A 17,952-nucleotide genomic window follows, 5' to 3' on the forward strand; every position below is an offset into this window, starting at 1 on the left:
GAAGTATTTGTACCATATCACTTGACGATAGAACTTGAAAACTATTGCTTTGTAACAGATTATTATTTCAGTTATCTGAGTCACGGATCAAAAGAATTGGTTAAACCAAGAATACATATTAATGTATGTTTGTGGGTAAAGCGCGTACAGCTCATGGAACAACGCCGACCTCGGAACAAGTTCAAGTATGTTCTTTTGAGCCTCTCCGGCCGCCGTACGCAGATTCATATAAAGTAACCGTGTGATCACAAGCAGCACTGGGGCATTATAGAAATAAACGAGCTGAAGTTGCCATCGTGCGAATGTTTAAGTTTAGCCATTTGGTACAACTGTTAATATAATTTTAGCGTTTTAAGCGCTACCTTTGGGTTGCATAACACAACATTTAAAGGACGTGCAAAGGTCAATGGCTTATCTCGTCTGCTCTGCGTTCATAAGAAGTAAGTGACACTGCATGTATCGAGCTATAGTAAGTATTTTTTATATTTTGAGACTCAATTTTAGCCCTTTTTTAACCAATCGTCATGAATCTGTGATCTGTTTACATTCGGGGCTGTATCTTTTTAAAACGCTATGAATTCGGATTTGTTGAGTTTGTAATCGAAATTGATAAGTGACAGAAGGGGAAGCAAGGTGTTTGCACTGGAAGCTATCGCTAACAATCTGTTATTTTTACTTTAAAAAAGTACAGTTATTGGCAAGGGATGTAAACTGCTTTAAATAAATCAATTCCTTCATTTGAGGCAGCATGACACGTTTTGTGCATGTTCCAGTTATTTGTAATGGAGAATTAAACTGTGTTTATGTAATTCGGTCTTTGGCGCACTAAGCTTTTATGTGTGTTTATTGAACAACGGTTGGAAGGTTACAGCTGTCTGGACGGTGACCCCATAAAATCATTTTCAGCGAGTTGTACTGAGCATAGATCAATATGAAACCTAACGTGCATATTATTATTATTATTATTATTATTATTATTATTATTATTATTATAACGACAATAGCAATAATAATAATACAGTGTGCATTATATGTTGAGTATTAAAGCCGCTCTAGCAGTTTTCAGAAGTAGACATGCGTCACCCCTATTTCTAGTAAAAGTTTTGATGATTTTTTTTTTTTTTAAAATCACAATACACTGGACCCTGCTGAACACGTCACCACTTTTGGAAGAACCATCCGAAAGACTTGCGCTTACTGTTGGCTTTCCATAATCGCCAGATTTTGCTGTTATTTATTAGACAGAGGACTGTGGCTGCCGGGGCTTAGAGTTGTTCGGGAGATGTCTGACCAGGGAGGCCCCACTCCGCCTTTCTCCACCTTGTCCGTCACCCGTCCAGCCAGCATGGTCACGCAGGTGGAGCTGCACCGACCGGAAAAGCGCAACGCCATGAACAAAGCTTTCTGGAGGTACGGCAGGGTCTGCGCCAGTCGGTGCATTCTTCACCTTTGCAAACTTAAGGAAAACCATTCCCGTCTATCTCATTTTTGTTGCAGCATGTGCAGAGTAACGTTTCAGCATGTATGGCGATTACCATTCAGGTTTTAAATACATAATATGCCGTATGAATTTGCAGTATCCTTCCAATGCATGCGCATATGCAAATGTTGCAGATGGGTAAAGCCAACTTTTTTATACTAATAAGCATTGAAAATACTATAGGTATGGCAAAATACCACATAATCTATAGTATTATTCCTCTGCTTTCAGCTGTTTTAAAGAGGAATTTTATACTTTATGTAGATTATCACCAGATAAAATTATGGGTTTCCAAAGAAACTCCACAAAGTATAACTTTGTAATGTTAGCCGGTATATTTTATGTTTATGAGATATATTTATGCATTTCTGACTTTTCTATTTTGATTGAACATGTGTGCTTTTCTGGTGGTCTATCTTTTGATATGTTCACATTTCACATTATTTATTCCAGTTTCTCATTAATGTCATTCCTAAAGAGCAGTGATTCTTAAAGTCGGTCCTCGGGCCCCACTGCCCTGCTTATTTTCCTGCTATCCCGGCCCCACACACAAGTCCCAGCTGTCTTTCAGCTTCTGATTACCTGGATCAAGTGTGTTCGGTCAATCAGCAGTGTGTAGGGCAGGGATAGCTGGAAAACAAGCAGGGCAGTGGGGCCTGAGGACCGAGTTTGAGAATCACTGCTAAAGAGTAACACAACAAGGCAGAATCGATTCCCAAGAACATGTGTAACAATACTGACCCTTTAATGTTTTTCTGCATTTTCAAGTGTTTTGCCTCTATAGTTTCAGAATATGTAGAATTTGACAGCCCTTTTAGAGTTGTACTTAATACACCCCCCCTCCCCCCATCTTTCCCAGTGAGATGGTGGACTGCTTTTCTCAGATTGCCGAGGACCCTGAATGTCGGGTTGTCGTGGTGACCGGAGCAGGCAGAGTCTTCACATCAGGTAGCTGGGTGGAATTTGTTGAGTCTTTGCTGGTGCCCACTGTGCTCAGTGTAACGTGAACATCCAGACTGTTCCCAGAACTACACAAAGTGTGGTGTCGTCCCGCTTAGGAATTGACCTAATGGACATGGCCGGCAGTATCCTTCAACCAGCAGGAGACGATGCTGCAAGAACTTCATGGAACTTGCGCCGCCTTGTCAAGAAATATCAGGAGACTTTTTCTGTTATAGAGAAGGTCGGTTTCTGGCTTCTGCTTTATATATAAACTCCTGTCAAGTTCAGCCTTGATTACTATCCTCAGGCTCCATGAGTATTGTGCAACTATACTGTACCTTATTATTAAACTTGGCAAAATAACTTGCCCTGAGTAGAAAAAGGTGGTATTCCTCAGTCAGCATTTATGTGTATAAGTACTTAGTATTAAAATGTGTGAAATGCATTGTGTTCTTTACACTGGTTGTGTGTGTGTGTGTGTGTGTGTGTGTGTGTGTGTGTGTGTGTGTGTGTGTGTGTGTGTGTGTGTGTGTGCTCTCTGTCACCCTACAGTGTCCAAAGCCTGTGGTTGTCGCAGTACACGGAGCTTGTGTGGGAGCAGGTGAGGAATATTGCGCAAAATAAGGCTGCATGCTCATACGCATGCAGGCACCCGTGTCTCACAACCAGTAACCAAACCACGTAATCAGTGTAAGTGTGACAGTCCTGTGATGGTATACAGGCAGTCCCCGGGTTAAGAACGTCCGACTTTCGGACAACTCGTACTTACGAAGGGACTACCATGAAGCCGATTTATATTAAAACTTTAGGTTAAATACAATAGATCATAATAATAAATGTGCAGGCTCTGTGATCTTCATGAAAACAATGTGGCGTTAGAAATTCATTTGCTTTAGGTACGTACAGTACCGTATGGACTGCATTATTATTGAATACTTATATACTGCATTATTATTTTTCCAACTTTACCCTCAAATTAGACTTAATGATAGACTTAGGGAATGGATCTCGTTTGTAACATGGACACTGCCTGTAGTCACGTTATTTCTCTTAATGATTCCTTGATGCAGGTGTGGACCTGATCACCGCCTGTGATATCCGCCTCTGTACACAGGATGCTTGGTTCCAGGTCAAGGTAAAGACTTCTTTTTGCATCATCCCAAAGTTCGTTTTCCCTTTTTAAAGAAGGTAGTTTTCCTTTTTATTCTCAATGAATTTATTTATTTAAAAAAAAAAAGAGAGAGAGAATGTATCAACCTCCCTGTCTCCCCCCCAAGGGAAACAAATAGACCATTGTACTTCGAAAAGTCTTGTTTGGATGATATGCTACATGCTTTGTGCTATAGACCAATCCAAGTTTAGAAATAAACTTGTCTGTCAGTCAAAGTCTGCGGTAATCAGCTCACATACCAAACGAAACAGTAGGTAATTGTTATCATGAGGGAGGAAGAGATAAACCTGAGACATGATTTCATGTGAGGGCTTGTTAAGGCTCCGTGTAATTTATAGCTCCATAGATGCTGTAGCATGTGAAACGCTCATCATAGAAGGCTTTAACATCCCTTCTGGAAGCTATATTCTTGTAATACCGACTCCTTTGTGACTATATAGTATTAAATGGGTAGTAAGTATTAAAAAGAAGTTTTAGAATTTCCCTCTGGGATAATTAAAGTTATCTATCTATCGATCGATTTGATAGATATACTTTTATAGTAAAAGGAGTTAGTTTTAAATATATTTAAAATGTATTCTGTTAGTTGTCCATCCCTCCATGTTCTCTAGCTATCATTTGAATAAATGAAAACCTTCATTTATTCAAATTTTTTCCCCCTCATTTGTTCGTTGGGACGGGTTTGCGTTCGGCAAATTTTTGTAAAGGTAGTTCAGTACAGTGATCCCCTGCTTATAGGGGAAGTGACATTCTAGACCCATCAGCGATAGGTGAAAATCCACGATATAGATTGCCCATAAAAATAAACATTTTTTTATATAGTTTATGCCTTAAATCATAGGACTTAAAACGAAAAGTTCACAAAGTTTGCTAACAACAATCAGACCACAAGCGAGGTATGCGATACGCAGAGACCTGTGATGCGTCAGGGACAAATCCGCGATATAGCCGGGGCGCGATATAGCGGGGGGTCACTGTGTTGCACAACTTGACATCATGGTCTGATGGCCTTAGGAAGTGGACATTGGCTTGGCAGCAGATGTTGGCACTCTACAACGTCTTCCCAAAGTCATCGGGAGCCAAAGGTGAGGCGGAACGTGTCCTGGAGCGGTGCGTCCCAGCTGAGGCATCAGCGACCCCTTGACAGGGCACATTTTTGCTCAGAACTCTGAATACCTGGCATGGGTGTGTAGGGAGCGAGGAGAGAACAAAAGTATGGACTGTCTGGGAGTCCTGAAGACTGGATTGGGAAACGCTGCCCTAGAACATTGTTTGTTTCCTTAAACGAATATTGTTCGGTTCCACTCCATTGTTTTCCAGTTAATTTTCTCGGATGCTTCGGTGTTGTGTCATATCTTCATTGCAGCCTCGTCAACGAGCTGGCTCTCACATCCAGGAAGATGTACTCTGATGAAGCGAAGAGCAGTGGATTGGTCAGGTACCAATTTTTTATTTTTTTTTGTTCGTCTGCGCTGCCTACCTCCGCAAGACAGTTTGCGGAATCTCTTGGAACTCTATAAAAAAACTGGAAGCGATCTACAAGCCTGCAAGCAGCCATTAATTATTTCAGAGTCTTCTATCATTTATCATATTCACAGTATGACAAAGTATGTATGTGTATCTGTACACGGAAGGCATGCAGTGAGGCACATGGACAAAGATGCTTAAATTACGGTATAAATAAGGAATATAGGGGTAATGAATAAAGAGATAAAATGTATAAATATTGCAGAAGATAACATTGTGCTGAAAGGCTTAGAATAAGGCAGGCTTTGAATGTAGAGTATCTTTATTTATTGCCGACCGAAAGGGACAGTGCTAACTACCTCTCATCTCCCCTCTGCAGTCGCGTGTTTCCAGACAAGGAAACGATGATGTCTGGGGCCATGGAGTTGGCAGGAGAGATTGCATCCCGCAGCCCAGTCGCCGTACAGGGAACCAAGATCAACCTCATCTACTCCAGAGACCACAGTGTAGCGGAGGGGCTTGAGTATGTGGTAAGATGCTTTTACTCGAACAGACGGCGAACATTCCGAGATCGTCTGGCTTGGTTTGATCTCCCCAAAGGCTGTTAGTGCTCAAATACTCAGCAGGCCTGAAACCAAGTACTCGTATGCCCGTCGCTGTGAGGGTGTTTGTGCAGCAGTCCTGGCTAAGTGAAACCCATACCCACAGTGGGAGTGGTGTAAATTAATATTAGTCACAATGATGGATGGCATCAGCGAAGATTAAACTGCCTGTACGAGGTTCTTTTTCCATTCTTGTAATTCCTGTCCTCCACATTCTCTGAGATCTCTCTGCAGGCTTACATATGCATGTGTGTATATCATATATAAGGAAGGAAGTTGTGTCTTGATAAGCGTTCAGTCCCTGCATACACGAATGCCAACACTTGCTGCAATGGTTGTATTTTAACCTATGGTGAAAAATAGCCACTGGCAAGTAGGCCTGTTGTGTTAATTACATTACGATAGTTAAGGACATAAGTGACCTCAATATTAGCAAACAGTGCTAAGAATAAATGCCCCCAACGCCACTTCCGCCCTGTCGTCTGTTCTGCGTTATCGGCGTGGCTCAGCGCCGATTCATACTTCACGGGAAAGTGCGCGTGCGCCGACGCGCGTGACGCAGTGCCAGACAGCCCGTGGTCCTGAATGTTGACACTTTTTACACACCAGGCAAAACTGCTCTTAAAAGTTACATTTATGAAGTGTAGGATGGATGTTATAAGAATTAGTAAGAATTTTACTAACCCTAATTTTGCACTATGTACTTGCCGTACGCAAGGCAGGGTTATGATCACCGTAGCAACTAAGATAAAAGCGAACGTCAAATACTTCCTATTACTGTCATTAAATTCTGTTTCGCTAAAGTAATGATTTATCTTTGGGACTCTTGTGCAATGAACTTACCACCTGCCCCACGTCACAACATTTTGTGGCAGCCAGCAAAGTCCAAAACAAATGACTTTCTGTACTCTTGTGCCGAATGTTTTAATATATAATGCAATTCTTAAGAGCCCGAGAGTCCATTTTATCTGTTTTTTACATTGTGTTTTACTTTCCAATTGCAGTGTCTGAATATTCCGTGGAATTAAAAGCTCATTGCTCTTTGAAAGGGTATACTTGACTTACCGTGCTGATAAATTAGCATTATGTCAGTGGCATAAAACGATCTTAAAATGACAGTAATGTCGTGTATCGTAAAGTTGTGTCTGGGACAGTATCGTCTGGCCGAAGTAGTTGTGGCGAAAACAACTGTAATTTTACAGGCCTGCTTGCTGAACTAGTGCAGAAGAGATGAGAGCCAGACACGTATCTAACACTGCTGTTCATAGCTTCACTGTAAAATGGAAACGAAGCACAGAGCATGAGACAGATGGAGGACTTCTGTGTGAGGCAGATAAGTGGCTTATCTTTGATGGGCCGAAATATACAAAGCAGCATCTTCGAAAACATTATTGTTTAGAATAAGCCCTTATGCTTGTGATTCACTGCTGTCCGTCACAGGCCTGAAACAGATGGCTTTAAGAGGAAGCTTCTGCCAATGGACTCGGGTTTACAGATTATTCAAATGACTGGCTTCAGCTCTCTGAATGCCTTGGTAGGATTGGCCTACATATTGCCAGTAGGACGACTGCAAGTGTCTGATGGAGCAGAATTGAACAACGGAACATATGAACTCACCGGTCGGTTTGGTCCTTGTGATGTATGCAACGTATAAACCGTTCGTTGTAAAAACTCTTTGTGGGTACAGTGGTATCAAGAAAGCCTGACAGACCGTGTTTTTTGCTCTGTCTTGATTGGATGATGGGCGTGAGACACTGTTCAAACACTTTGGTTTGTATAATCAGAAACTAAATAGTTGCAGTAAACTAACTGCTAGCTTTCATAAGTTTTTATCAGTCACTTGTATTTAAATGTCAGTTGTCACACACAAATCTATTTTAAGAATTCATCCGTGAACCATATTAAAAGATTCTCTCCTCCCTCAGTTTACTCCTAATCAACACATTGATTGGGCTTTTTTGTGTGTAAGCTGCTGATGGGGACCCACCTGGCGTTAAGGCTCGACCCACACATTCCCTCTATTTCTGGGAAGGGAGGACAATGTGCCGCTTGAGCACTTTATTTATCTTACCGCCCAGCCGCGAATGGGACTCTGTCTTCCCTGTCATGCTGACTCTCTCCGTTTCAGGCCACGTGGAACATGAGCATGCTGCAGACACAGGATGTGGTTAAATCCGCCCAGGCTAGCATGGAGAAGAAGAGTCCCAAAGAAGTGCCTTTTTCCAAACTCTGAGGGGGCGGGGCCAAGCCAAGGTGGAGCTCCGGGACATCTTAATCCAACTAACTTGTTTTCCCTTTGGAAAAATGTAATTGTGTGTGTGTGTGGGAGTGGGAGTGAGTGTGTGTGAGAGAGAGAATCCCTGTTCAGGCTGATACTATGATGAGCTGCAGATGAGACTGAGGGGATTAATCACGCTGATCAGCTGAGAATTTCTCTTTTTAACATGTAATTCTGTCAGTTAATGGCTTTGTAGCACCTGTGAAATCTTAATGTCTCAGTATTCAGGATTCTCTTTTTTTTTTTTTTTCTTTTTACTTTGACATCCAATGAAATGAAGTATATTATGACACTATACTGGATAAGCAGTTGGAAAATGGATGGATCAGTCAACTTGTGAAGTGTTTGCTAACAACTTTTATAAATAAAACACCCTTTTTGTGAGCTTGCAGTGTGCTTGCTATTTTGTTTGTAGTTTCTTACAGTGGGGAAGTAGTTTATGAAAGGTTTAGTGTTTATTATTTATTAAGTGTTTGCAATGACTAGCTGTGAGTATTTGAAATCCGCACGACGGTTCATTGGTTATAGCACTTTTGCCTCACACCTCCAGGGTTATCGGTTGAATTCTGCCACTGCTCTGTGTAAGCAGTTTGCTTCTCTGTAAGTTGCCCGTGGTGCCCGAAGATGATCTGGCAGCCTGACCAGACTAACTGGTTATACAGTGGTGATCAAAATTAGAGAACCAGGGACGTTTTTGATAAATGCAAAGTCACAGCTTATCCAGAGCTTATGAGAAAGGCACTACAGTTACAAACTATAAGAAAATGGAAGACGAGGGGAACAGAATCAAGTCAGAGTCGTGTGAGACGCTGGATGTGTGCAGTGCAGCGCTGGATGTGTGCAGTGCAGCGCTGGATGTGTGCAGTGCGCACTGACGTTCCAGTCACTGAAAGCAAGGGCCCTTATGCTTCCTAATAATTTTTGAAAGTTAAAGAATCAAACATTTTCTCCTACAGAAAAAAAAGGCTTCTTCAAAAAAAACATAACTTCTCTAATTTTGGTCACATGCTTTCTTGAAATTTCTTGCTAATTTTACAGTGTGGCATAGCTGTTACTGATGAAATATGATTGAATTACATCTATTCACATTAGAATTTCTTTGAATTTGGATAAGCCTTACACTTTTCCCTAATTTGCTACTGTATCATTAGAAGTTGGGTGGATTCTTGAAATCTGTAATAAATGTTACATGGCAGTTATCAATGTACATCATATGCTTGAAGGTTCCATTCTGCTGTTTACTTGTAAGGTTGGAAGAAATGTTTATCGAACATATAAGACTTTGACGGATCTTTTTATGCTGAGGTCAGTAGGATGAGGTACCCTGCAGGAGTGCACACCTTGCACCTTTTAGCTTCGTAACATGGGCCACTTTTGCTTTCTTTGGTCAAATATAAAATTACAGATGCTTAAGCTGAGCAAATGTAACTTAAACTTGGCGCAAGCATCAGCTTGTACTGTACAGTTCATCCAGTACAGTCCTACTGCAGAATCTGTGCAGCAGTGCCGTTTCCCCAAAGTCAGAACGCAGACCGGCTACCGGATCATTTAGACAGATTATCAGGTTGTGTTGAATTTTATTTCCAGAAACCTATTAACTTGTACAGGTTTATCAACATGCGCTCTACTCCGCTTTGGTGTGCGTGTCTAATGCTGATCTTTGACTGTGCTTATTCAGGTGAGTTAATGCTTCAACCGGCTTTGAAAACTGCAGTCCATCAGACAATCTAACAATTGAATACTGTCGACCTCTTGAATTTCAGTCCATGCATTTTTTTCTGGGTTTTATTATCCTGAATTTTTATTTTCAGTGATAAAAGGTTGCAAGTAAAATGGGTAACACTTTACTTAAAGCAGTTATATAACTGCAAACCGGTTACCTTTATAACACATTATAATGCATTAATAACGTATTATAAACACAACTATGAATACCTTTAAAATGCATTATAATGGTCAGTATAATGCGTTACGATGGATTCATATTCTTTTTTATTGCGCTGTTTCATGAAGGTCGTAATGTCTAATGAAGCCAATGGATAAAGAGTAACTGTAAATCTTTTGTAAAATGTGATCTCGCAGAGTTAACCTAATAAATCAGCAGAAATGCTTTACAAGTCTGCTCATGTTTAAATAAAATATTAATTATTAAAATAGAAAGCTTTTGGGGAAAAGTACTGTACTAGAGTTACAGCTACAATTTTATATTCTGGTTGGTTACAGATTAATTCATAATTTCATGATCTGCAGGCTTCAGTCCCTGTGGCAAGTAAATGATGTTTGTTTTTTTCTTACTTTTCCAGCATTTACATTTATTCGGCACCTTTTGTCCGCAGCCGGGTACAAAAGAAGCAGATAATACCAGCACTGCAAGCAGCAATCTGCCACCTTTTCAATAATTCATCCCAAAGAATAGCTGAAATATTAGCTGCTCTCCGTCCATGTGTTTCATTTTTGTCATCGTCCTCCAGTTAAAAATATCGCCTCCTGCAGGACAGGTTCTGAGGAAGATAAAAGAGAACGTGTTCCGGGCACAGAACCAAAAGGCGAAGCAGCACCTGCTGCAGCTTTCGGTCACCAGGCACCAGCCCACGTACCGGGTCAAAGAAGGACGCATCCACCAGCCGCTCGACCACTTTGACGGCCAGAGCACACAGACCATTCCTCAGGTGTAAAGATGCATGTTTCAGGAGAATGCAAGCCCATTCCCTCACATGTGAACAGGGCTTAAGCTTATATTATGCACGCATGCGCAAGGCCAACAGAACTCCTTACTTGGTACTTTTACAGTGCATTCATAAGCCAGTTCATGTTCTGCAAAGAAAACATCGGTTAGCACTCTGTAGCCACACATACCCAGGGTTGAAGGATCAGGATTCTTCCCCCTGACTCTGTGTATTCAGATAGGGTTTAATTGGTGTCTCTAAATGACCCTTTATGTTTGAGTGTGCCCTGTTATAAACTGGCATCGTTTTTAGCTAGTGGGAGTTTTACTTATGAAAAATATTCTGAGGGCAGAAAGAAAAAATAATTGAGAAATAACCAATCAGATTGCAGAGCAGGTGGATCGAAGAAACTTGAGGAGGCCGGACCAAGACATCTGATTGGTTAGCCCCACCTTCGCTAGTTGCTTGGACACACCTCCTCAACAATCTGATTGGTTAGCTCTCTGAACCAATCATTTTTCATTCTGCCTTCAGAACATTAGTGAGTAAAACTCCCATGAGCTCCTGTTCAGGATATACTCCAGGCTCAATGCCACACTGTACTGGACATGCAGTTCAGGATGAATGTCCCTTCAGGCTTATCACATAGTCAGTGGCCTTGCTCATCCTTTGCCATTTGCAAAGTTCTTTGCTCTCTTTATAAATTCACGTGCTCAAGTTGGTGCAGTACTGAGAAATGTCATCGTAATTCTCGACTAACCTGCATTACTTGATGTCTTCTCTCACAGAGGTTTTTTGTCAATGAGGAATACTGGGGTCGTCCCAATGGTCCGGTATTCCTCTACATTGGTGGAGAAGGTGCTATCTCAGAGTTGTCCGTGCTCTATGGTGCGTCTGACGTCAGCAGATATCTGAATCAAGTAGAATCACACTATGCACACAAATCAAAATGCCATTCACATATGTATCTCATATGTAGCAGAGCGACAGAAGCAAACAATTATTGTTTCAGTTTTGTGATCTAGCCCTTCCTCCAAACATAGGCCATCATGTGCAGATGGCAGAGGAGAATGGAGCCCTGCTGGTGGCGCTAGAGCACAGATTCTACGGGCATAGCATCAACCCCGACGGCCTGGACGTCGTGAACCTGAGGCACCTCTCCAGCCGTCAGGCGTGAGTGTCACCGTTAGGGCTGCCTTTTGAATGGCAGGTGGGAAGCACGTTGGACGTTGGCGAACCAGAGAACACCGCCTGCAGGGGAGGAGTAGCATTTTGCAGTCCGTAATTCTTCTGTCCTCCTTTCCACTTGAGTTTGGTGGACCTGGCGGCCTTCCACAGATACATCAGCGAACGCTATGACCTGTCATCACAGAACACCTGGATCAGTTTTGGAGGCTCCTACGCTGGAGCTCTGTCTGCCTGGCTTTGTGGCAAGGTAAGGCCCGCCCCTCCCCCCTGAATAAAATAAAACACAGTGTGATTGGCATGATTGCTGCCAACCAGACCTCTAAATCATGCACGCTGACCTTCCCATTCACGTATTTTTGTAGGTCATGGTGAAAGGTTGGTGCTGTGGCTCTTTGACATAATGTCATGTGTCATCCTTCCCCCTCAGTTTCCTCACCTGGTCTATGGTGCTGTGGCCTCCTCTGCCCCCGTCAAAGCCACGCTAGACTTCTCCAGCTACAACCAGGTACTACTGTTACCACGTATTCAACATTAACGTTCATTAGGTGGACAAAAATCCCAATTAAGTACCATGTTTTTTTCAGACATACTTTAATTAATGTTGAAATGATAGCAGATAGAACATGCGGTAATGAACATTTGCTATTGTTGATTTAAAATGGCATCTATTGACATGACATGGTTTGTAACAGCAGAATTTGCACATTTCAGGTAGTGGGTGAAAGTCTTACTAACGAAGCTGTTGGGGGCTCAGATAAGGTGCTGATTTCTATACTTTAAAAAATATTTTTGTAAAACAAATGCATGCATTGCGCCTTGGACAATGGTTGTCTTTTGTAAATGACGTCGTAGCAACTCATTATGTAGTAGCACTACAGTATGTAATGACATTGCAATACGTTGTCACGCACCATGTAACAATGCATTATGTAATGACAATTTGTTGCATTCTGTAGAATTATTACATCATGTGGTGTCATTACGTAATGCGTTGTGACACTGCAATATGTAATAATTTATTACAGATTTTATTTGTAAGTATTAAAGTAGAGAGAAAATACAAAGATGACTATGGGGAAACTCGACACTCAGGTTACAGGCCCTCATGGAATACAGCTCAAGTTTGCTATAGTTTGAGGATTTTTGCTAGTTCTTTTAGTCTTAAAGTAGGATAAATGAGTTGACCTTTAATTGTTCAAAGTTTGCTTTATGTGCAACAACACATTATGTAATGACACAGCATTATCTAATGAAAATTTGTTATCTTTTGTTATTATATAATGCAGTGTTATTACAGATGTATTTGCGTAAATTCAGCATTCCTCCCCTTTTTATCGCCGTGCGCATCTCTATGTATCGATCTGCTTACTGTGTTGTGCCTTTTGTCTGTGGCTGACCTTACCATTAGTGCCTAGACACAGTATGGGAGGCGTTTGCGGCTTTGGGAACAGCTCTCTTGGAGGGAAACGTGACAAAGGTGGGCAAAGACTTCAGCTGCTGTGAGCCGCCGGTGGAGCCGGAGGACCAGTCTGAGCTGGTTCAGAGCCTGGCCGACATCTTCATGGGAACTGTGCAGTACAATGAAGAGGGAGGGCCGCTGACCATCGCCCAGATATGTGACGTCCTGACCAATAACAATGAAGAGACTCGGCAGGGGGAGGGGCCCTACAGCAGGCTGGTCAACCTGGCAATGGTACGTTCTATTATAGTGTTTCCCAGTCCGATCCTTCGGCACCTCTGGTTAGTCCACATTTTTTGCTAACACTGTTGAAAGAATGAATGAATTCATATGCTGCTTTACAGAACCATTAGGGAACCACTTGAACCACCAGCACTGTGTGCAACCCACCTGGATGATGCGACGGCAGCCATTCTGCCCCAGTACACGCACCACACAGTAGCTAAGGTGGTTAAGGGGCAGGACAGAATTCATCAGTTAGATATAGGGGGTGGTTAGGAGGTTCTGAGAGGGTCACAGTGGGCAATGTTAGCCAGGATATTGGGGTACCGCCCGTATTCTTTCAGAAGATCCCCATGGATCTTTTATGACCTCAGAGAGTCAGTACCTCTGTTGTACCTCTCAGCTAAAGGATGACACCGTTTGTATGGCAGTGTCATCATAACTACACTGTGTGTCCTCATAACTACACTGTGTGTCCTCATAACTACACTGTGGCATTGGGATTCACACAGACCACAGGACAGGCTAATCTGTTGGCCATACTAACAGCTCTTCAAGTGGAAACCCAGCTTTCCTAGTTAGTCTCCCAGGCAAGTACTGGCCAGGCCCAAACCTGCTCAGCTTCAGATGGCTTACTTAGTGTGACCGGCAGGTGGGACAGCCGCTGACAATAATGTCATGTTCTGTTATGCACTATCCTTCATTCTCACACAAGTTTATTAATTCATTGATAAACTTTCACAAAATCATACAACATTGAATAGAAAACACTTTTTTGTCATAATATCTCAGTTATGAACTGCAGAGCAAAATCTGTTTCCGCCTCACTTATGTGATTCATAATCCAACTTTTAATCCAATACCCTCGCCGTCTGTAGCATAGTTTTGACAGGTAAACCTCTCCCTTTTCTCATCAGAATATGTCTTTCCTGGGACAAAAATCTTTTCGGTTATATTTTCCTTGGGTCTAAGAATGGAACTAAATAAATTAACTAATAAATTATCTATGAATTATATACCATACTTAAGAATATATATATATGTGTGTGTGTGTAATTTGATATATATTTCTAGAGTCAGCACCGCGCTAGTTTTAAGTGGTACCTCAGCATTGAATGATACCCGATTGCAACATCCTGCACTCAAAACTCTACAGAGGAAATCAGTCTTCAGTATTTTCGCATTACCCATAACTACAAGGAAATAGATTTATTCATTTGTTTGTTTCTTTTAATTACATTTTTTTATTTCCCCCCCCCCCCAGGTGCTGTTTGGTTCATTTTCATGTTATTCTGTTAAGAAAACCTTGTTCTACATGTCAGATCTATCGCGCAGCAGTGGAGGAGCCCTGTTTGTTCATCTCCCACAAGCAGACTGTTCTGGAGCTCCAGAACACCGACCTGAGGTCTTCCGGCTTCGGCTACCGCCAGTGGTACTACCAGACCTGCACAGAGTTCGGCTTCTGTGAGTGGTTACCCGCACACCACGGCTTACCTCCAGAGCAGTGTTTACTGGCAGCTTTAATAGCAGATCATTCGCTTGTGCACCTGTAGCCTCTGATATGTGCTCTGGGAGAATCCATGAAAGGTCTTTTGAGTGGAGTTTGCAAAGCATATGACTTACAGATCACTGGAATATACACCAGTTCAGAAGTTCGATGATCTGCTCAGAGGGTATTTTTAACTTAAATGCTTGTGGTGCTATGATGCCCCCTGGTGGTCCAGGAGAAAATGACGTCACTTCAAACCCTATGCCAGTTTACTAGGTGTCCACTGTGATGCTGTCCATCTGCCATTCCCGTGTTTATTGGTAAGCCCTCTCTGTGTGTGCAGTCGAGACCTGCGAGGATGCCAGCTGTCCTTTTGCACGCATGGTGACTCTGCAGTCCCAGATGGAACTCTGCCCCCTGGTGTTCGGGATACCTCAGGGCAGCCTACAGTCCCGGATTGCTTTCACCAACCAATTCTATGGCGGCGATCACCCCCAGACGCAGAGGGTGCTGTACGTCAATGGTAGGGTAACCACCAGGATGACTGAGAAATGAGGACATCTGTGTCCACAAGGGAGGACTAAATATTAAAAAGGAGGACACCTGTGTCCAAGAGGACTGAGGCTTTAAAGGGGGGGGGTCCATACTGTACACTCCTTCACATATTATGAAAACTGAGAATCTTGTTATCTTGAGAGAACAGCATACAAAACTAACTAAATACAAGGCTGTTCTCAACATTGCATAGTATGCGTGTGCGGCTGACCTATGATTTTTGTGCAGTTGGGATTGGAGAGAGTAGCACTAGCTTGTGACTGGGAGGCGGATAGGAGTGAAAAAGGAGGACAAGGGGGTTGAAAGGAGGAGACCCACCAGCAGTCTGGACAGAGGGCTGAAAAACCGCACCGTCTGCACGAAATCCGGACAAGCGGTGACCCTAATCAATGGTGCAGTGCAGTCCAGGCCAATTTAGTGTTGCCGCTAGAAGAAACTTTACTTGGAAGTGCACAGTGAAAGACGAACGCAGTTGCATATTGGGTGTCTTACGCCGTGAGGGTTTTCTGTGCTGCAGGTTCTACGTCTGCATGATAGCCTGTGCTCTCTCCCAGGTGACATCGACCCATGGCATAAGCTCAGCGTGGTGCGCAACGGGACCAAGGAGGACAAAGACAGAGCCGTCCTCATCGCGGGCGCTGCACACTGCGCTGACATGAACTGCGCTGGGTCCCAGGACTCACCTGCCCTCAGAAAGGCCCGGCAGGTGAGCGGAATGGGCATGGAAGGGGGAATGAAACAGGCACAGCAGTGGGAAAGGGAGAGATAGAGGGGAGATGTGAGAGAGGACGATACAGGGCATGGTAGACAAGCACCTCAGTCTTATATCTGCACTGTAAGACATGCACTGGAGAAATCCACTGGTGCTACATTTGGAAGTGATGAAACACTAATCAGGGCCAGACCAAACGTTTTCTGGGTCCAGAACAAAATATAATTAACCTAGTTGTCATTTGTCATCTTCCTTCACATTGTGACGGGCTGATCAGATAGGGGGCCCCCTAGTGGCTGCTGGGACCTAAGCAGCTGCTTAGTTTGCTTATGCCTTTTGCTGGTCCTGCTGGTAATCAGAAGTTTTATAATCAATTATAGTTTTTTAAAAAAATGGTGTAGGTGGTGCAGCAGAACAGAAATGAGGTTTGGCTGAGAGGGTGAGAATCACTTTGTCACGAACGCGGAATAAGTCCAAAATGTATTTCTGTTCTGTTTCTTCATAAATGCCTTGGCACTGAAACAGCAGCAGAGCACTGAGAAAGCCATTTGTGGCGCTGAAGCGATGAATTGAGCTGACCTCTGTGCCATTAGAGGCTGGCCACAGCGAGTTTCCTTTATGATGTGTGCAGGAGATAAAGAGGCACGTGACCCAGTGGCTGAAGAGCGCTGCAGCTCGGAGCGTGTGACACCGTGAAACTCCAGCATACGCCGAGCCAGACAGCAAGCCTCTGCTCTCCACTCTCCTCGGATCCTCAATCCCAGCTTCTGCCTCGAGGTTTCCTGTGTGTAGGAGTCACACAGAGCCACTGCTTTTGAAAATGCAACACTAATCCTCCCACAAAACAGTATGTGAATATGTGTGTGTAGTTGAGGGGGGGGGGTGGGTTGTATATATTACATTGTTAGGACCAAATATCTTCACGGTGTGATGAAAACCTGTTATTTTGACATTGTGGGGACCGTTTTTTTTATAAAAATCTGTGACTGTAATCACCAAAAATGCCAAAAGTCTTGTATTTAGTTTGGTTAGTTATGGTTAAGGTTAGGGCTGGGTAGGGGTTAAGGGTTTTACCCATAGAGATTAATGGACGGTGCCCACAAAGATACAGATGCTTAATCTGTTTGTGTGTGGGTGACTATTTGGACATTTTGCGCAGTCCATAAAATTAAACTGCTAACAGAAGGTTTTCTCAGTGCCGGCAGCAGGTGACTTCCCAGCACAATTAAGAATCTCCTGAAGGATAAGCTGTTGGTCCTTGCAAACCCTGTTTTCACCCATATTACATCATTTCCTGTATAGTAACTATGACAAACTGAAGGCTGTATTCCATCTGTGTTGCAAAGGATGCTTGTGACTGCGTTCATACGCTTCTTAAATATTACAGTAGCATGTAATAATGTGAAAAGAGAGGGACTGTGGTCCACAACACCAAACCCTAACACACCCCCCCCCCCAAAAAAAAAAAAAAAAGAAAACATACAGATTTACTTCGGTAGTCTTTAACTTGCTGACTCTAGAAAACTAGGGCAACAGTTGTGTGGAATATTAGAGACAGAAGTCAGTGCTTGTGCGGCTTGTAAAGGTAAAATGATTGTTCTCAGCAGACAGATGCACACTGGGCTTCTTAATTAGACACATGGAAACTAAAATAATTCAATAAATAACTTTTTAAGATCCAGTTTCGTTGCAGTGCAGTTACTTCCTTTTCCAGAGGGTAG

At 42.8% G+C, this 17,952-nt stretch overlaps 2 protein-coding genes across 3 annotated transcripts; both read left to right on the top strand.

Moving 5' to 3' along the window:
• The first annotated feature begins 206 nt into the window (after positions 1-206).
• ech1 (enoyl CoA hydratase 1, peroxisomal) lies at positions 207-8,324 on the top strand. Of its 2 annotated transcripts, none has more exons than XM_048981996.1 (10): positions 207-469; positions 1,242-1,410; positions 2,340-2,428; positions 2,539-2,663; positions 2,975-3,023; positions 3,493-3,557; positions 4,608-4,678; positions 4,960-5,031; positions 5,440-5,590; positions 7,791-8,324. In XM_048981996.1, the coding sequence occupies exons 2-10, from the start codon at positions 1,283-1,285 to the stop codon at positions 7,893-7,895; spliced, it is 855 nt and encodes a 284-aa protein (XP_048837953.1). In that variant the 5' UTR covers positions 207-469; positions 1,242-1,282; the 3' UTR covers positions 7,896-8,324. The 2 variants fall into 2 exon arrangements, with proteins under 2 accessions (XP_048837953.1, XP_048837952.1); XM_048981995.1 differs by having other exon boundaries at positions 207-440.
• Positions 8,325-10,213: 1,889 nt separating this feature from the next.
• Positions 10,214-17,677, top strand: LOC125712211 (thymus-specific serine protease). The gene is made up of 11 exons (XM_048982001.1): positions 10,214-10,609; positions 11,395-11,494; positions 11,650-11,779; positions 11,918-12,041; positions 12,222-12,299; positions 12,506-12,553; positions 13,203-13,487; positions 14,798-14,939; positions 15,308-15,487; positions 16,074-16,225; positions 16,863-17,677. Exons 1-11 carry the CDS (start codon positions 10,382-10,384, stop codon positions 16,917-16,919), a joined length of 1,524 nt encoding a protein of 507 aa, XP_048837958.1. The 5' UTR covers positions 10,214-10,381; the 3' UTR covers positions 16,920-17,677.
• The last annotated feature ends 275 nt before the right edge of the window (positions 17,678-17,952 follow it).

The sequence above is a fragment of the Brienomyrus brachyistius genome, chromosome 17, assembly GCF_023856365.1.
Source record: "Brienomyrus brachyistius isolate T26 chromosome 17, BBRACH_0.4, whole genome shotgun sequence".
NCBI lineage: Eukaryota > Metazoa > Chordata > Actinopteri > Osteoglossiformes > Mormyridae > Brienomyrus > Brienomyrus brachyistius.

Coding starts and splice junctions, on each gene's coding strand:
- ech1 (XM_048981995.1), top strand. CDS start 407: ATGGCTTATCTCGTCTGCTCTGCGTTCATAAGAA. Junction 2,664..2,974: donor CTTTTTCTGTTATAGAGAAG/GTCGGTTTCTGG, acceptor GTCACCCTACAG/TGTCCAAAGCCTGTGGTTGT. Junction 5,032..5,439: donor AAGAGCAGTGGATTGGTCAG/GTACCAATTTTT, acceptor TCCCCTCTGCAG/TCGCGTGTTTCCAGACAAGG.
- LOC125712211 (XM_048982001.1), top strand. CDS start 10,382: ATGTGTTTCATTTTTGTCATCGTCCTCCAGTTAAAAATATCGCCTCCT. Junction 14,940..15,307: donor CTGCACAGAGTTCGGCTTCT/GTGAGTGGTTAC, acceptor CTGTGTGTGCAG/TCGAGACCTGCGAGGATGCC. Junction 15,488..16,073: donor GAGGGTGCTGTACGTCAATG/GTAGGGTAACCA, acceptor GCTCTCTCCCAG/GTGACATCGACCCATGGCAT.